This window comes from Delphinus delphis, chromosome 14, assembly GCF_949987515.2.
Source record: "Delphinus delphis chromosome 14, mDelDel1.2, whole genome shotgun sequence".
In the NCBI taxonomy this organism is placed as follows: Eukaryota; Metazoa; Chordata; class Mammalia; order Artiodactyla; family Delphinidae; genus Delphinus; species Delphinus delphis.
In genome coordinates this window covers 59,900,181-59,919,912 of record NC_082696.1, presented here as the reverse complement: position 1 = coordinate 59,919,912, position 19,732 = coordinate 59,900,181, and the positions used below count along the sequence as shown (strand labels likewise).

The 19,732-nt window shown below is 35.8% G+C and overlaps 1 protein-coding gene across 1 annotated transcript in view; it reads right to left on the bottom strand.

Moving 5' to 3' along the window:
- The window catches only part of MMS22L (MMS22 like, DNA repair protein), a 139,307-nt gene that overhangs the window by 30,521 nt on the left and 89,054 nt on the right, over positions 1 to 19,732 (bottom strand). The window contains exons 15-18 of the mRNA XM_060030211.1: positions 11,402 to 11,595; positions 6,811 to 6,961; positions 4,918 to 5,069; positions 3,975 to 4,117 (exon numbers count right to left, since the gene is read on the bottom strand). Of these exons, the coding sequence (XP_059886194.1) occupies positions 3,975 to 4,117; positions 4,918 to 5,069; positions 6,811 to 6,961; positions 11,402 to 11,595 (640 nt within the window). The remainder of the gene's footprint in view (positions 1 to 3,974; positions 4,118 to 4,917; positions 5,070 to 6,810; positions 6,962 to 11,401; positions 11,596 to 19,732) is intronic.

Below are 19,732 nucleotides of genomic sequence, written 5' to 3'. Positions count from 1 at the left end.
TAGCCATGATGACGATAAAATGTAGAATGGAGGAAAAGGTAAGGAACCTAGTGAACTTGGAAGATTGGGAGGTAGACAGCTGAGAATAAGAGATATACTTGATGAATCCCCTTTTCCATTTAGCTCTCTGCCCTTGGTTCTCTATACTTCTTTCCCTAGACCAGAAATTCTCAAACTTCGTCTCAGTTCCCCTTCACACACTTAAAAATTGAGGATCTTAAAAAGCTTATCATTTGGGCTATATCTATTGATATTTATATTACAAATTACAATAGAAAAATTTAATTTATTCATTTAAAAAAATAATAAACATTATGTTAATATACCTCATATATTTTTAGTGAAAAATAACTTTCTTTTCCAAAACAAACCAAAAAAAATACTGATAAGTAGCACTTTTTTTTACATCTTTGAAAATCTCTTTAATGTCTAGCTTAAGAGAAGACAGTTACATTCTCATATCTGCTTCTGCATACAAGCTGTTGCAATATGTTGCAGATAAAAACAGTTAAGTCAATATTTCTGTCAATATTAGAAAATTAAGAAAGACATACATATTTAATCCATACATCAAACAAGAGATCACAATGGAAACTGAAAAATATTCTAAAATACAAAATAATGAAGATATTGCAAATAAATCTTGTGGGATGAAGTTAAATTTGTGCTAAATGAAGAATTTATAGTCTTCAATTCAGATATTACAAAGAACAAGCCTCTGAAAATAAATTTTCTAAGTATAAATATAATATAGAAAAAGAACAGTAAAGTAGAAGAGTGAAAAATCATAAAAATAAGAGCAAAAAAAAACCAATTAAGTCTCAGAAATATATGTAGTTGGAAGAGGAAAAAGTATTTTAATAAAATTTTCAGAGAATTGTGGGAATTCCTCTTTGATATTACACCAAAACTTGACAAGTGGTATTTCTTAAAGGTTAGTTGTAATATGGAATCCAAAATCATGTCAATGTATGTTCTGTTCTCTGCTACGTTATAAGCCATTGGTCTGTCTTGTGCTTTGAATGAATGTTTTCCACACATGCATACTTTCTAAAAAGCCTGTACTTGTTATCTGAAAAATTTTGGTTCATTGAGTTATACAGCTTCCCAATTTGGACAACACATTTCATTGTCCATATTTTAAAAAAATCATATTTGTTAATATCACCAGTGTTGTCAGAAAGTCTTTAATTGTCAAGAAACTCTCAAGCTCATGATGACAAATACAAATGTTCCAAAATTCTAATTTTCTTAAAAGCTCAAATTATGTTAATATCAAAAAAAATGCTGTCAGTTGACTTCTTTGAAGTGATAGGCTCATTTTTAAGAAAATATTTGCCAAATACCCAAGTCTGAATAACCATACTTTGTCAGTTGTTCTTTCACGGTAAAAGCGGTCAGTTCAGCTTACAACTCAATCACATAAGTGGCTCTCACTTAGACAACAATCTTGCTTTCATATGCATCAAAAGTACTTTAAATATATTTCCTATTGTCATTCACAGAATACTAAAAGGGCATGTACTCAAGGGTGAAAATTTATTAAAATTAGTAACTTTACTGCTTCATTAATGATACTCTTAAGTCAAACTGGTTTTTTTCCCCCTCTGTGATTGCATGGCCTTGAAAATTATACTGACTACTAGTATAATCTTGGGCCATGGTGTTGATTTCTGCTACAGCTTTTACGCTATTTGTACAAACACCAATATAGTTTTGAGCTCACAGAACCCCTGAAAAGTATTAGTGACTCCTAGAGGTCTATGAAACAGACATTTAAGAACCAGTGCCCTAGATTTCAATATTTCTCTGTTTAGCCTTAACCTCCCCAGACTATGAGACGTATATTTTTCAGTGCCTTGACTATCCTCACCTTCATGTCACACTATCATTTCTGTGCAGAGAAGAGTTAATATAGCAGGGGCCAATGTCATTACCCTTAAGAGGCCTATTTGCACGGTTGGTCCTTGGTTGGTTTTTGGACCCTTGGATTTTCCCCATCATCTCCCAATAAGAATGGCTCACTGTGCCTAAACAGTTTGTGCAACCAATACAGTTTATACTGAATATCTGCTTTCCTTCTGGGAGTCCGGATTTTTAAAAGTGCCAAACAAACAGGTCCTAGGTGACCAGCCCCCATTAAAAACTCTGGGCACTGAGTCACTAATGAGCTCCCCTGGTTGACAGATTTCATAGGTGTTGTCCCAATTCCTTGCTGGGAGAATTAAGCATCTCCAGTGTAATACCACTGTAAGGGGACTCTTGGAAGCTGTGCCTGGTTTCTCCAGACTTCACCCCCGAACTTTTTCTCTTTGTTGACTGTACTTTGAAACTTTTCACTGTAATAAGTCATAGATGTAAGTACAACTATATGCTGAGTTCTGTGAGTCCTCCTAGCGAATCATAATAGCACCTGGGGTGGGGTGACCATGAGCACCCCTGACACAACCTCAAACTAAACAGGTTTAAAATTGGACTTCTCACCTACTTCCGCCCCACTCTAAATCATGATGTTCCTATTTCTCCTTAAGGTCATCATTTTTCTGGTTAAACACAGTATTTATTTCATAATCATTCAAAAATCCCAGAGTGCAATCTTCAATTCCTCCTAAACTCACTAGCTTCTGGCATTAGTGCTCCGGCACCTTTAATTTACTCTATTGTTACCAATTTTCTTAAAGTCATTTGATCAAATCAGACCTACTTAAAAATTTATAAAGCCTGTTCACAGGATAAAATCTAACTTCTTATACCAAGATGCTCTGAATTCTTAACCTACTGATTGACCTATCAACTAACTGACATTTAGCATATACTGTCTTATATTATTATTTTAGCCTTTGTGTATGTCTTGTATTCTCAGACAAGTAAAAGTTCCCTAAGATCAAGGACTAGTTCTTTTGGTTCTTCAAATCCCCAAGAAGTCCTCACATAATACTATCTAGCATTTAGCAAACAACTATTATTTAGTGAGTAGTTAAAAAGCAATTAATTTGGATAGGATTAAATTAGGAGAGCCTTCGAAAATGATCAGTGTAGTGCATGACTTCTACTTCCCTTTCTGGTCCAGTATGGTCCCCAGCATAGGTGCTGAATTAATTAATGATGGAGATCCAATCAACAACTAAATAAAAGGCTCCAGAGAAATATGTATTTTATATCTACATCTACTACTACGAAATATTTTTAGGATTTATATGACATCTCTAACTGTAACAATTGTACTTTAACTTAACGAAAACCAATGGAAGAATTCACATTTATGGAAAGAGCTTATGGATTGTAAGGACCTTCGTTGCAGTTAATACCAACTACTATGTGGGAAAATAAACTAAGTTTTACTGTGAATAGCTTACAAAAACACTAATCCAAGCACATTAACGACCTCAGGCTATACAACAAAGACTATTACATAAGACAGATTCCTACAAAATTAATAATTAAAAATACAATGTTGAATGGGACTATTTATTACAGAGGCAAAATAAAACAAATGGATTGGTTTTTAAATCCCCAACCATGCTATGATATGAAGTAGTTGGTGCTTATGCTGCATACACTAAAATTTTACTGTAAAATTTACACTGTTCATTACAGGGTGGTAAACATTAAGTTGGAACTATTATGGACCATATACAAGGAAAGTTAAGTACCTGAAGAATATTGTTATCTAACAATTTCAACAATAAGATACTCCTACAATTTAGATCAGACTTGGAGTTAAGGTTTTTATGTGGCATTCTTTACTCTTATTATTTTTTATTACACGTAATTCTTCTGCTGTCCTGAAGAGTGAGTTGTGCTATATCTTAGATTCACATTTTTATTCCTCCAGAATTTTATAATAGCGGCAACCAGTAATATGATTCAATTTAAAATAATTCATTTTATGGAAAAACTTTATGAACACTTCAAGATTTTTGGAAAAATAATTGTAACTGATCTGAACAATTATATTAATGAATAAAAAATACCTCGAGGAACAGAACAAGTGCTTTTTTAGGGCCTTCTTGCATAGGTAAATATTCAACTTGAGCCTTTGAGAGAATATTCTTTACTTCTGAGAGTTTAAATAGCAACCTTGTCAGTTCAGCCAACTGTTCCATGTAGCCTTTTTCTGTTAAAATAAAATATTTATATAATATGTTTATAAATTTATGTTTTATATATATATATATGTATATACACACACACACATATATATGGGAGAACAGGGAACGTATCATTCTTCATTTATGACAACGCTTTCTTTTAAAATTAAAATTTCTACATTATTAAAAACTTCTAAGTTTCTCTCACTATGAGAAGGCTTTATTTAAAAACAAACAAATGAGTACTTGTGAACGTCCTAGTCCCAAAAGCTATTCACGTAAAGCCAACTGATTTAATAATATATAAAAGTAAATTTGGAGCATGTTTTCAGTCCAGCCTTTGTGGGATTTATGAATGGCCATAAACAATAGGTTTAGGATAAGGCACGCCCTACAGACAATCAGAACTGTTTGGGATATTAAAAACAAAAAAGTTACAAGGAAATGGGATGAAATTATTCATAATTGGATATTTTTCTTTATAGGGTGTTAACAGTGTGATATCTGGTTATTTACTTCATATTTCCACTTTTTTTTGTGATCAGTTTCTTGAAGGTAAAAAAATAGCTCGTCATTTGAGAGCAAATTTTTGTTCCTAGCTTCCAAGGAAACAAGTTCTTTTATCTTTATAGGAGAGAAATTTGTCCTATACAGTTACAGGAAAATATCAAGAAAAAGAAATAGGCTGCAAAAGGAAGTAAATTTCTGTTCATATTAATACCTATTTACAAATACATTTTTTATCTTTCCTATTAATTTACATAATGAAACAGGAAATTTTAAACATACTTAGCTATCTAGAAAGCAAAACACCTGCAATACTTACCAACTGCCTGTTCAGTATTTAAATCAATGAACGAGTCATCTGGCACATAAAGGTTTTTTATATACATTTGCAAAATGCAACGGATCCATGATCTTATAGTTAGGGCTTGAAAAGATACACAGCCTGAATGAGAAAGCGCTTCACATAACATGCTGTAAAAATAAGTTGATGGATATTAAAAAGAGAAACCAAAACAAAACCCTGACAATGTATTCCCTGAGTACAGAGATTCAGAAATAAAGGAAAACATTCTAATATCCCCCAGTTCTTGGCCTCACTTATTTTACAGACAAACACACTAATGCAGACATGCATTGCTGAAAATAAACTCTACAGATACACACAAAATGATATTTTAGACAAATATTCTTGCTTTCATTTGTAATGCCCTAGTTTTTAATTTTCCTTTTCCCACTGATGGCATACATATAGGCTAATGCCAAAGGAGAAAGGGAAAGAAGAACATGGTTAAAATTAGAAAAACAAGGAAGGGGATTAACTAGCTAGGTGAGATAATACTAAAGGAAGTGGCAAGTACAATAAAAACCAGTGGCCCTTAGAGTAAACAGAGAAGGGGTCATGACCAAGAAAAAAGGTAAAAAGACAAAATACATTTCTATGTGGCTCTCCTGACCAATCCTGTTCCCATCCCTTCCTTTCCTGCTCCCCCACCTTAATAATGACAGGAGTCATTATTAAGGAATTCCAAAATAACATCTGAATGAGATTAAAAAAAAAATTATCTTACAAAGTCAAAGCCCTAGTTAAATCTGATTTCTAATCATTTTATAAGTGAGGATAGAGAGAATGAAGATGGTCTTCACCTAATTATAAATGTTATGTAAAGTTAAGACGCTTGAAAAATACATATAAATTCGTAACTCTAAAAATACTGTTTTGAAATACTTTGAATATAAGTTATCATAAAAAAAGAGAACACAAAACAGAAGAACTCAGATGGGTCATTTATTACTTATACAACCTTCCCAACGTTACTTACCAACTTTGCATTTCAGTTCCTTCAACTGTGACTAACACACAATATTATTTTAAAAACTGAAATCCTTTCAGATAATTTCAGCAAAAGTATTTAATAAATAATATAAATAAATGTTTGTTGTTATTAAAGAATTCTTAAGCTGGAAGGGATCCTGAAAGTAATCCAATTGAAGGTGAACTCCCTTACTTTACAACTGAAAGCCAGTGAGAAAATGATTAATGACTCTGCTTAATGAATTCCTTTTGAGAAGAATACCTCTCTTCATTTTCACTGACTGGCAGGCAGCTGGGATCAGACCTACACTGGTCTCTTAGGTTTGTGTATTTATTTTATTTTCCCTCATCTTGATATTCTTATTTGAATTGTCCTGATTATTCTATACTATTTCTATTATCTATTGCATATTTTTTCTGTTGGGGTTCCTCAGATCTCTTATGTAATATGGCAGGAGACACTTAAAGATATGGAAACCAAAGTTCAGGGTGGGGATGTCTCTTGTTCATGACTACACAAAACTCAAAGCTTTAAACATCTAGCTGTGAAGAGGAAAGCTATCATTAAATCTAAAACTACAGTAATATAAGTGTCTTACATATTCAGCAATATTAATTGTATAATTTCTTTCACAATGGTGAGTGAAGAAAGGTCTTTTCAGGATGAGGATGAGGCAGTCCTACAAAAACCGTTTTGACAAAACAGCAACAACACTGTTTTAAGAAAGCTTTCCTACTATTAATACTGTCAAAATGCTGATACACAGAAAAGCAACAAACTGCCCAAGTGAGAGTATATATAGTAAAGATCAGTTTTTATTGTGAAAATTCTTACCTTCCTAGTGAACTCATCTATCGTGGGCTTACATTAATGTGCATACCTGAAATAAAAACACTTACCTATTTTGTAGGAAATGACTTAAATATCTGGCTACAACTTGGGGCCAGACGATATCATCCCAACCAAAAAGTTGTATCATTGATGTAACTGGCTGAGGCTGAAGATCTGATGGAGCTGTGCTGGGCAAGTCCATTGCCAGCAAAGTAAAATCTGGATTTAAAATGAGAAAAACTCAGTGAGAATTTTTTAACCCCCCCAATTATATCAATAGTGATTTTTAAAAAATTAGCACTAAATAGTAAAATGTCACATTTTAGAAACGTACAACAGAAAGCTAAAACTGAACTAAATTCATGTTGTCGAAGAAATTTCTGTGGCGATCATCTGGATCTCCAAGAAAGGGTCTAGAATAATCTATCTCAGCATCATCATGATGAATCTATAATGGCCCTCTCAAATGGCAAATTCTACACCTGATGTCTCTGCTTATGTGACTCTCCCATTCAAAAGACCCATTACAAAAATTATTTCTAGCATCCACTCTTCTCCAATTGAGTTAATTTACTCATCACCTGCCACAGACAGAGTTCTTCCTCACCTTGGACACTGGACATTCTCTTCTAGTAAAAAGTGATCTTCTACAATCAATCAATGATACTCCACTTCCCTCAGAGCTCACAAAGCCTAGGAGCTAGAATTCCTTAGGTCACCATAGTAAACAAATGTACTTTATTTTGTGATTTCCTGGGATTCCCCAACTTAATCTGCACTATATCACTATATGTTTATCAATAAATTGCTTCTTAAGTACTGCTCCTATGCAGCTCTCTCAAATGGTGGCTATTTATTCTCCCACACTCTCGTACACAGGACCCACATAAGGTGAGCTTACTTCTTGGTCCACATGGCTGCTTCTATACCATTCTCCCTTCCCCCTCCCTTTGGCTTTGAGTCTTAGGTCATCAGATTAAGTCACCAGCACTAACTCTCCTTGTTGCATTTGTCTACCGTTTCCTCCTTCACCTCCTCTCATCCCTTGAAGATTTTAGCTCACTATCATCCTTTCTAACTGCACTCCTGTCATAGTCCTTGATGATTTTTCTTCCAATCTCCTGGCACTGAACTCCTCTCCTACAGTGAGTCTATCTTCCATTCTACTTTAGCCATTCACTCCCATGGTGATACAGAGACCTTGGCACTACCCATAAGTACAATCTCACCATAATTTCCACTTTGAAGACCCCTCTTTCTGGCATCGAACTACCTTTCCAACTCTCCTCCTGTAGGTTCCCAAATCCAGCAATCCTTTGATTCCACCAGGACCTACAATTCATTGATCCTACAAGTTTTCCCCTTCCTTCCCCTTTTTAGGCAGCTTGATTACATGGTCCATTATTATACTGATTTTCATATACCATCAACTCCCTTGCTTCTTACTTGATTTTTTGTACTTTCCTGGAAAAAACACCATCTGTTTAATTACATCCTTGGTCTTCTCCCCACATGCACCTACACCTACACAGTATAAATGGCTGGTGAACAACCATGCTGACTGATCTCATTTCAAGTTTATGACTACAAACTTTAAGTGGACTCTTAGAGTTGGCCATCATTTCTACCACATTTCTCTAGTCCATTCAGTCTTTTACTCGCCTAGAGGATTACTGCATACCTTCTTTCCTTGCTCCATCATAAGCCAGCATCTCCTCCCCATCTTCACTTTCAGCTAATGACCTTACTACGTCACAGAGAAATGAGAAACGTCAGAGGAGAACCACCACATCTACCCAGCAACCTCCACCTGGGCCCATTTACTCTGCCTTCTCTTCTGCTACTACAGGATATCTGAGGCCAAGTCCTCTATGGGATCCCATTTCTCTTGGGCATCAAAACACAAGTGAGTCTCTTGCCACATCAAGTTTTCCCTCACTCCTAAACATTCCTGTCAGCGTTATAAATATGCTGAAATTTCTCCCATGTTGTTAGAAAAAATTCTCTGACCCCATTTCCCTCTCCAGCTAACATCCCCATTTTTCTACTTCTCTTAGACAGTGATACTCAAAAAGATTTACTACATTTGCAGTCAGCGATTCCTCTTCTCACATCTTCTCTTGGATATCTTCAATCAGGCCTTTGTCTCTACCCACTACAGCAAAACTGCTCTTGAAGGTCATCAGTGACCTCCATCCTACGAAATCCAAGGACCGATTCTCAGGCCTCATCCTACTGGACCCATTAACTGCATTTGAAGTGTTGATAACTGCTCCTTCCTTGAAAAGCTCTGTCATTTGGTTTCCAGGGCACTATACTTTCTTGGTTTTCCTCTCACCTCACTGGTATTCCTTTGCAGTCTCCTTTCTTGGTTCTTCTTTATCCTACAAATCTGAACATGGGAATATCCTAGGGCCCTATCCTCAAACTTCTCTTTTTACTGGTACTTACTCTACTAGTAGTCTCATCCAGTTCATAGCTTTAAAGACTATTTATATATACATAGTTTCCAAATTTAAATCTCCAGCTTAGACCTCTTCCCTGAACCCTAGATTCATTATCCAGGGGTCTAACTCAACATCCCTACTTGAACTTTAATGGACATATTAAAAAAAAATGTCCAAAATCAAAATCCTAGTCTTCACTCACAAAATCTGCTCCTGCCACAATCTTCCTCATCTCTAACAAGGGGTTCTCCCTTTATCTGTTTTGCTTACCATATCATACCCACTTAGAAAATTCTGTCAGCTCTACCTTCATATTGGAAATCTGACCACTTCTCACCACTTCTACTGCTACCACTGTAGCCCAAGGTGCCCAGCTCTGAGCTGTTACAATAGTTCCCTACGTGGCCTCCCCATCTCCCGATAGTCTTTTCTCCAGCCAGTAGCCAGAGGGATCCTATCACTCCTCTGCTCAAGACCCCAACAGCTTCTAATATCAGGGTAAAAGCAAAAGTCTTCACAGCTACGTACAGGGCAGAACACAAAGTAGTTCTCCATAACTGCTTGACCCCATCTCTGACTACTCTTACTCCTTTTCTTATTCCACGAGAGCTTTGACGGCTTCCTGTAGTTCCTCAAACACACCAGACACACTCTTGCCTCTGGACTTCTGCATAGCTCATAGCTGCATAGCTGCATATTTCACCTCCTTCATGTCTTTGCTCAAATGGTACTTACACAGGTTTTCCTGACAATTCTGTTTAAAATTATAACTTGCCTCTGGCTTTCCCTATCCCTATATTTTTCTATATTTTTATTTTTCTCCATAGCATCTCACCATCTGACATATTACACATTTTACCTACTGATTTATTTATGTTCTCTCCCCGCCACTAGACTATAAGCTCCATGAAAACATGGAGCTTATACATGAAAAAAAGAATTGCAGTCCTTTTTTTTTCCCATTGGTATATCCCCAATGGCAATAAAGGTGGGTATTCAATAACCTTTTTTTAATGCAGGAAATTTCTCTCTCCTATGAAGTCTTTATTTCAAAACGAACCCAAAACCCACACATATTTTGTTTTATATCTATATACTGTTTATTTTCAGTGCCTAGGACAGCACTGACTCAACTTGTATAATATAATTTTTGGTAACTAACTGGAAGTTGGGATGATGAATGGAAGAAAGATAAGTCATATCGGCTAGTAATGACTGCTTTGGTTAAACTGAATATCAATATTTATTTTCACAGACATTACACTGGTTGGAAAACCGTTGCCCTGTCACAATTCTTCAATCTATGTATCACTGTAAAGTCTTAATTATGCAAGTGTTACCAGAATTCAAGGTCTTTTAAAATTTATATCATGCAGTCTTTCTGTTGTGCTTTTAGCTCAGCTTTCCTCATTCACACCAGGGTAAAATAAACCTTGGTTTAGATCTTAGGTTTTCAAAAGTGTTAATATTTAAATACATTAAATACCTTCATATAAATTGCACTTAAATACATGCAGTCACCATATTGATCTCTCTCTATTCCAGTATTTCTTAACATACATTGGGTAAAATATCCCTTTGTGAAAGATAATGACTTCTTTTTGGGAAAGTGCATATATGCACATATATGCAAATTCTTGCCTATAATTTCATCTGATTCAGAGTCCCTTAAAGCCTAAGGACATGTCCATAGGCTAATAATCAAATTAAGTAAAAATTACAACCTAAAATAGAATCTAATGAAGTCAGAACAATAACATTCTCTATACTCCATGTCATTCTGGGCTCATCTGCTTGATGTTGAAGTGGAATTCATGCTACATCCTTTATTGCTCTTTATTCAACTTCATCTTATACTAGATATCTGAACATACAATTTGAAAATAAACTACTCGAACTAGAAGAAATCAAATGTTGCCTTACTTTCCGAATAATGCATGCATAAGAAAAGTTCACGTACATTCAATATTTTTAAGGTTAAAAGTGATCTTTTGTTTTTAGAAAATGATCACTTAATTTTTACCTTTACTAAGAGGAAAATAATAAACAAGCCAAAGGTTCCTAATTTTAAAATATGTACCTCTTTTCATCTTTCTGGTTGACAAAATATTTATTGTACCATAATAAAATAAGGGTTTGTTACCAAGCAGACAGAAGAAAAAACTGACAGTCTGCAAAATGAGAAACTAATTAGCAAATTAACAACGCTGACCTGCAGCTGCATCCGCGAGTTGTGAGGGAGCCACTATCTGTGACATTCTCTGACTCTTCAAAAATGAAAAGAAATGCCTCCATAGTGCACTGGCAACTGCAGCAAGGTGGCGCTCTTTAGCCGATAATGAAGACTGCACAATGAGGTCCACATTCTCCCTCTGAAGTTCCTGACACAATTGTTGATGCATACTCCTAAAAAGAAATAAAAATACAGTTAACACCCGACAAATACTCACAAAAATTTTTCTTTAAATACATTATTGGCTTTTAACATTTACACCATATGAAAACTGAAGAACTGTTTTATATAATTAAAACCTTTATGCCAAGACATTATGCATTTCTGGTTATTTGATGGATGAATGATGGCCTATTAAGCACCATAAAGTTAATGTTAATTACTAATGTCAACCATTAATTATATGCTTTTTAATATGGCATATCCAAATAAGAAACAGGCAGCTTCAGAATGAAGGTTTGCATTTTGCAACTATGCAACTATGACAAGTGATTTTACTTACAATCTAGACATAAAAACAAAATTTAAAACCATTTCTCCTGTGAGCTTTAGGGCATGATGTACCAAGAGGACAGTGAGTATTTATGGCTTATGCGTGATATTTTAAACTAAAATACTTTCCTTGTTTAGAGCAGACACAGGTGTTGAGCTAGTATATAAAACTGTGCTAGATACAACCTTATTATCAGTACATTGGTCCAAAAAGATCTATAATCATTTTCACATAGTAGAAAAAAATAAAAAGTTATTCTCCATAAATCCATAAAACATGAATTCAATACTGTCTCAAGTTTCAATTCATCATTTACTCACCTTTTTTTCCTATTGAAAATTTAGATATCTCTAGACCTTAAAAGAAACATAAGAGGGGTATATACTAAAAGATTTTTCTAGTGATCTGGAATAGAAGGCATTTATGCAATATGCCCAGCAGTTAATAATATTATTTAAAATTAAATGTGCAACCGTGATATTATTCCTGTTTCTGTTTATATTACTGCCATCTCAATTGAGGGTAGACACAAATGCATGAATACCATCCTTAGATTTGCTTTCTTCAATTAAAGAGGAAGCAGAGAAAACCAACCAGTGGAGCTAAGGCAGAAGGCTTCCTTCAATAATGGTAGTATTCCATTAAGAAAAACGACTAGTACTTTAAAAAAGAAGGAAATATTACATTAATTCCAACACTCCTGATGTTTTAAATCAGTTCATCTAAGGGAAGTGGACACTCAAAATAACTATATAAAATACAGAACTAGTGCATGTAACTAAAGCAATTCCACAAAAAGATCAAACTGGTTGCAAGACCACATCTTTGTACTTTTCCCATAACTACACAAAAGTAAAAATTTTAAGTATAAATTATGTAACACTAGGACTCTGTGCCTCTCTACATTGGAATTCTTAGATGATCATGAGATACTACTTAATGCTACTTGAAGTACTGAAAAATAAAACAAGTGTACAAATGCCTGGGGAAAGAATATCATAGTAAGCAAGTCTCATAAAAACTAACCAAATATCTGCTATGTTCTCTTTGTGTAAAAACCTGCCTGAGATGCTTTCAACTTGAACTAGTGACTAAAGAACCATTTCAGGTCCTTTAGCTTTGAGTAAGATGAATATCAAATCACTAAAATCCATTAGGCAACTAATTCATCTGCCTACATCCACAAAGCAAAGTTCATGGGTACATTTCAAGACACCGGAGTCCAAGTAAAATAATACCACCATTTGTAAAACCCACCTATAGCTTTTTCAAAGTACATTGGTCTCAAAGGATAATAAATAACTTACTGTATTTGGGTAGGATGGATTTTACTCACTATTTCTAAATAAACTAAGCCATTTCTTCACTCACTAAAATCTATTCCCCAGGAAGGGGTATTATTTCTGATCATCCTTTATTTTTATTTTTTTAATTTTAATTTAATTTTATTTTTTTGCGGTACGCGGGCCTCTCACTGTTGTGGCCTCTCCCGTTGCGGAGCACAGGCTCAGGATGTGCAGGCTCAGCGGCCATGGCTCACGGGCCCAGCCGCTCCGCGGCATGTGGGATCTTCCCGGACCGGGGCATGAACCTGTGTCCCCTGCATCGGCAGGTGAACTCTCAACCACTGTGCTACCAGGGAAGCCCTGATCATCCTTTATGATGCCAGAAATTCTTTAAGTAAAGATCAGAACAATTCTGTAAGATGGGTATCATTTAATCCTCTTTATAGATGATGAAGATGATAATAACATGCCCAAAGGTCACATGGCTAAGAAGAGTTGGCCCCATAATCTGAATCAAAATCTGACTCTGAAGCCCCTACTTTTCCCTTACACACTAAGACACACACCCTTATATGCTAAGATGCACGCACATGCGCGCACACACACACGGTTTAAATATTGATCAATTTTCTTCTCTCCCTACTTGGGTTAAGAAATTTTAGTAAGCCTAAGAAAAGAAGCTAGACAAGCCGCATGTAGCTCTTTGCCTCGTGAAGAGGCAGGGGCAAATGTTTTGAGTAAAAGACTAACTTAACATGGGTTAAAATCATTTTGGAAATACACAGATAACCAGCCCACTTATGTTCTAAAAGATGTAATACATTATAGCAGAAAATAAAATCTGCTGAACATCAAGTTATTCAAATTGCAGCTCTTATAGTAGAAACAATAGCAACATCTAGCATTTATTGGTATTTACCATGTGCCAAGCACCATGCTAGTTATTTTGTAAGCATTGTTTCTCACCCCATGTGGTAGGTACAATTATTATTCAAATCTTATAAATGAGGAAACTGAGGCAATAGAAGTAACACTTGTGTTGGGTAAAGCTGCTGGTTATTAGCAAAGCTACTGTGAGCTGTGTGACCTTGAAAAAAAAATGAGTAACCTCCCCAATTCTTGCTTTCTAAAGAGTTAAGATTAGGAACAATCATTTATCATCCACCCAACAGGGTTATTGTGAAGATCACATGAAATAATGTCCTCAAAAGTGTTTAGGGGGGGACTTCCCTGGTGGTCCAGTGGTTAAGAATTCGCTTTCCAATGTCAGGGATGCAGATTCGATCTCTGGTCGGGGAACTAAGATCCCACATACGGTGAGGCAACTAAGCCCACGCGCCACAACTAGAGAGCCCACATGCCGCAACTACTGAGCCCGTGCGCTCTGGAGCCTGCACATCACAACTAGAGAGCCAATGTGCCGCAACTACTGAGTCCGCGTGCCACAATGGAAGATTCAGCATGCCACAACGAAGATCCCGTGTGCTGCAAGTAAGACATAATGAAGCCAAATTAAAAAAAATAATAAAAGTGTTTAGGAACCTATTGCTACACTATGAAAACACCCAAACTTTTACATACCTAGTTATCGAGGTTTTCATATGCTTCTATTTTAGCTCTGATATCCTGCCTCTTTTGGCTTACCTCATTAAGTTCAAGCACTTTCCTGTTTCCTGTATCCAATTGCTCTTGTGCCCCACTTTCCAGGATTTGTTTTCCTGTTTTTATCTTCATGTTACTTCCTGTTGTGATTTCACATATTCACTCATCCATCTTGCCCCCAACCTTCCCACCCTCACACAGACACACAAATGTACTGAGGCATCTATCACATAAGACGCACTGAAACCTGCAGCATCTGACTGCTGCTATCTGCCAGCCTGGTCTCTGAGGCATTGTTCCTCCCTAATAACCTGGACAGGGTTCTGGGAACACTTATTAGACTACTACATCTAGGTTTTACTTCTCACCTTTGTATGCTCTTGCTTCTCCTATAACTGGTAACTATGGAACAAGGTATGACATACTGTACATCATTTTCCTGGTAGTCATAGTTGCATATGTAATACTTCTAACATATTATGCCTCAAAATGTAAAGAAAAGTCATCTATTGATGGACCTTGCACCACATAGAAAAAGCATAATATAATAAATGTGAGTGATAAGAGCTAACAGAAAGCAAGGGATTAACAACAATTAACAACTGAATTCCTTTTTTAGTTCTACTGCAAAACCTGCCAACTTTCTTCAATCTATATTAGTAAAAAATATAATGGGAAGTTCTAAGTTAAAAAAAGTTGTTCTAAACCACTATGAGTAATTACTCCAAGTGCCTGATTGATCTAACTAATGGAAAACTGGATGGGAATCAGGATACTCTACAATTTTTAGTTTCAGCTAAATTCACTAAAAAAAAACCTTAGGTACTCTGGATCTTCTTGTCATTCTTATTCACATCTATAAAATAGGGCTATAATCTGCTCTACTACCCAGAAAGATATAACATAACCAAAGTAATGACATTACCAGAAAACAAAACAAACAAAAAAAACCCCAAAGTTTTAAAGCTAGAAAGTATCTTAAAAATCATCCAACCCAATCCTGTCTTCAAAAAATAAAAACAAAACAAAACAAAAACAGACTTCAGGCATACAGAGAATAGTGCAAAGCCTCACTAGGAAATGATAGTAGCTTAAGTTCTGACCCCCAATTCTGTGCATGCCCAGTGTTCAGGGAGAGGCAATAAGTCAGAAACCAAGCTGGCAAGCAGCCGCTCAGGCACACCCAGCAGTGTCTCCCTGTAATGGCACCTCAGTGCATTTGTGTGTATGTGGACGAGGAGGTGAGTGGGTGGTAACAACTGAGTGAATAGGTGAGATCCAGGCAAGGAGTTTGCTGGCTGTTTTGACTATTGAGGGATTATAACAAATAAAAAGCCCAGTACTGGCAATGATGCTTCTGGTCACATATAATGCACCATTAAGGCATTAAAAAGGCTCCTCAAGAGGTACAGAAAATTATCCAAATGAACGTGTCTAGGAGAGAGCCAGCTTGTGACCCTGGAAAACAGACTTAGTTTTTTCATCTGTTAAATGGGAATAATACCCTACTATCCTCCACAGAGCTGCTCAAGTTTCAAATCACACCACTTAGGTAAAAACAATTTGTAGACTATAAGGCAAGATAATATTTACTTCAGTCTCATTGCTACTGATTCTAATTCCTAATAACCACGTTCATAGATGCAGTAGAGCATTATCTAGAAACACATGGGCTTTAGAGACAGACACACCAGAGTATAAATCCTACTCTCTCAACTACTAGTTGCATGGCCATTTCCTCAACTGCTGTAAGAATCCTTAATAAGAGATATTCAATAAATGGAATAATTATTATTATGGCCAGAGAATCAAAGACTGTTTATTGAGAATATATGCGCCTGCCCAATTCTAAGTTTTTGACCTTTATTAACTAATTTAATCCTGTACATACTATTATTTCCCCCATTTTGTAGACAAGAAACCTAAATACAGAAAGGATAAATCATTTGATTGGGTCATACTGTTAGTAAGCAGCAGAGCCAAACTTTGAAGCCAGGCAGTCAGGCTACCATGCCAACTCTGCTACAGCTACTACCTCAAATACCATTTTACCACCCAAATAAGTAATACATGTCTTAAATGTCATACTGCTATATGCATTCATTCATTCATATGCTAAGCTCCTAAAAGAGGCAGTTACAAAGTAGTATAACATCCAATCCTGGTGGCACACCAGATGCACACACATTCAAAGTTTAACACTTCTGGGGAATGTAGACTATTCTACAGGGATTCTAAAGGTCAAGGACATATGATCATTTAAAATTTTCCTGTGGTCCACAATTGAGTTAATTTTTAAGACTGAGGAAAGAGAATAAATCAGGAATCCAATGTTGAACCTAGCAAACCAAGCATGCTTATACCAATACCGCCTTATGGTTTTATAGAATAACACGGATGAAGTACTTAAGGTAAGGTAGTTTGCCCCATCCCAAAAATAGGGTATAGCAAGAAAATATATCAATAAAAAGTGATTGTTTTTAGGAATTACCCTTATAATTGTATTAGTCTTATATTTGTAGATGATTATGGGTCTCAAATGACTTAAGTGTTTCAGTGATATTTCACTGCATTTTATGGTACACTAATAATAACAAGGATCTACTTCAGTAGTTATCAATCTTGACTATCATCAAAATCATCTGTAGAGCTTTCTAGAAATCCTAAAGTTCTAGCCTCACTGAAGATCCTACTGCATCTTCAAGTTTGGCCCTAAGTATATTACTTAAAAAAAAAAATTCTCACTCAGTGAGTCTGGGGAGGGGCCTGAGAATCTACATTTCAAGTAGGCCGATTTTGCAAGCCCATGGACCGCACTTCAAGCAGTTACCTTCCTGGCTTTTCTTGCCTACAAAGTGGGAATAATAATAATACCTATAGGATTAAATTAGTTAGTTAAAGTCAAACACATAGAATAGGGCTGACACACTATTCTCAATGAACAGTCTTTGATTTTCTGGTTAACAGTAATAGATGCTCCATTTATTGAATATGTCCTATTTGATTCTTGCAACAGATGAGGAAATGGTCATGCAACAAGTAGCCCATGAACCACACTGAGTAGCAAGACTATTTGTAATTCTGTACTAGAGGAGGCTGATAATCATTCCTCTACTCTGTAGGCTTAAGTATAAAACAAAGTACAGGTTTACACTAATTTAGAAAATAAAGATCATTGAGTGCAGCAGAATCAAATGGGCATGGAAATGATTCTCAGAGGACAGGTTAAGGACAAAAAAGGTGAAAAAGAGGAAATTAAAAGCACAAAGGCATATAAATTCCATACATTTACTCTCTAATTCAACACATATTAGACATGGTCTAAGCAGTAGGGATACAAAGTTAACACAACAAAGCCTCTGCCCTTCTGGAGCTTACATTTTAAAAAGAGACAGATAATTAAACAAACACAGATGTGGAACACCTCAGGTTGTAGTGAACTTTATGGATAAAAAGAAATCAAGGTATAGGGATAATGAGTAATGAGGGCTAATATTTCAACTAGGATGATCAGGAAACACCTTCTCATAAGGTAACATCTGAGCAAAGACTTAAATGAGTAAGGGGGAGAACCACATGGATATAGGCGAGGAGAGAATTCCAAGGAGAAGAAACAGCAGTGCATAGGTGCCTAGGCTGATGGTACAGAAATAATTAAGGTACAGCCTGCTATTAAAAAAAATAAAATCTAGACCTCATTCTGAAGGTAGTAAGGAACCACTGAAGGATTTTGAACTGAGGAGTGATATAATGAAAACAGTGCTTTGGGAAAGATTAATCTAGTAATGGCAAACACAGTGGGTTAGAATAAAAACTGACTAGAGACAGGAGAGACTGATTATGAAGCTTCTATAAACATCTAGGTATGAGTTAATGTGCAATTTGATCTACTTTACGAAGAAAAAAGAAAGCTAACGGTAATTATTTGGCATTTTGTGAAGGAGAAGAAGGAGCAATCTATGTTATTGCCAAGTTTTGGGAGAGGGAAGCAAAGTTAGGAGGGACAGTTAACGACTACACAAGGAGAGTATATTTTGGTTTGAAAACAGAAAATTTAAGTAACAAAATCCCAAAAATTTTTGGAAATCTAGACCTAGAGTCCAAGAGTACATTCAGACTAAGGAATCACTGTGCCCAGTAGCTCAGCTCATTTTAATGTCTATTAATTACATGAGGTACTGTATTAGATGCTATCAAATATGGTCCTTGCTCTCAAAGAATGTACAATAAAGTGAGGAGACAGAGGTATCTACAGAGTATTATAATGTAAACAAAGGGAACATTTGGTCCAACTAGGGGTTTGATGAGGGCTTCATAGAGTAAACACACCATTATCAGATTATGAAAGTTAGTTAACTGAAGTTTTAGTTAACTGAAATATAATACAAAAAGTTTCAGAAAGTTGTAGTAACATAAGTAAAGCATAGTGACATGAAATTGCATGGTATATGAGGGGACTCACAAACAATTTACAACATTCATAAACAATTTAGTATTACCAGAAGATGAAAGGTCAAGGGGCAGAATGATGGAAACTGAAACTAGAGTACTGATGGAGACCAAGCCATGGAGGGCCATGATATCTAAAAAGTTAGAGCTACAAGTAAACAATTCTTTAAGGCAGAGAGAATTAACAGAGACAAAACCAACCTACATACCCAACGTATATCTTCCCATAAATGTTCCCAATATAACCTGGAGCTTATAAGCACTACCTTAGACATACATGCATTTAAACACCCTGTGTAACTGCACAGGGCAATGTTACAATATTATTTGTCTTTGAAATATTTTCATTAAAAAGCCCAACCTCTTAAATATGTATATGTATGACTTGGTACATATACAGTTAATCGTTGAAAAATACTGGGGTTTATCTGCGTATAATTTATAGTTGGTCCTCCAAATCTGCAGTTTCTCCACACCCAA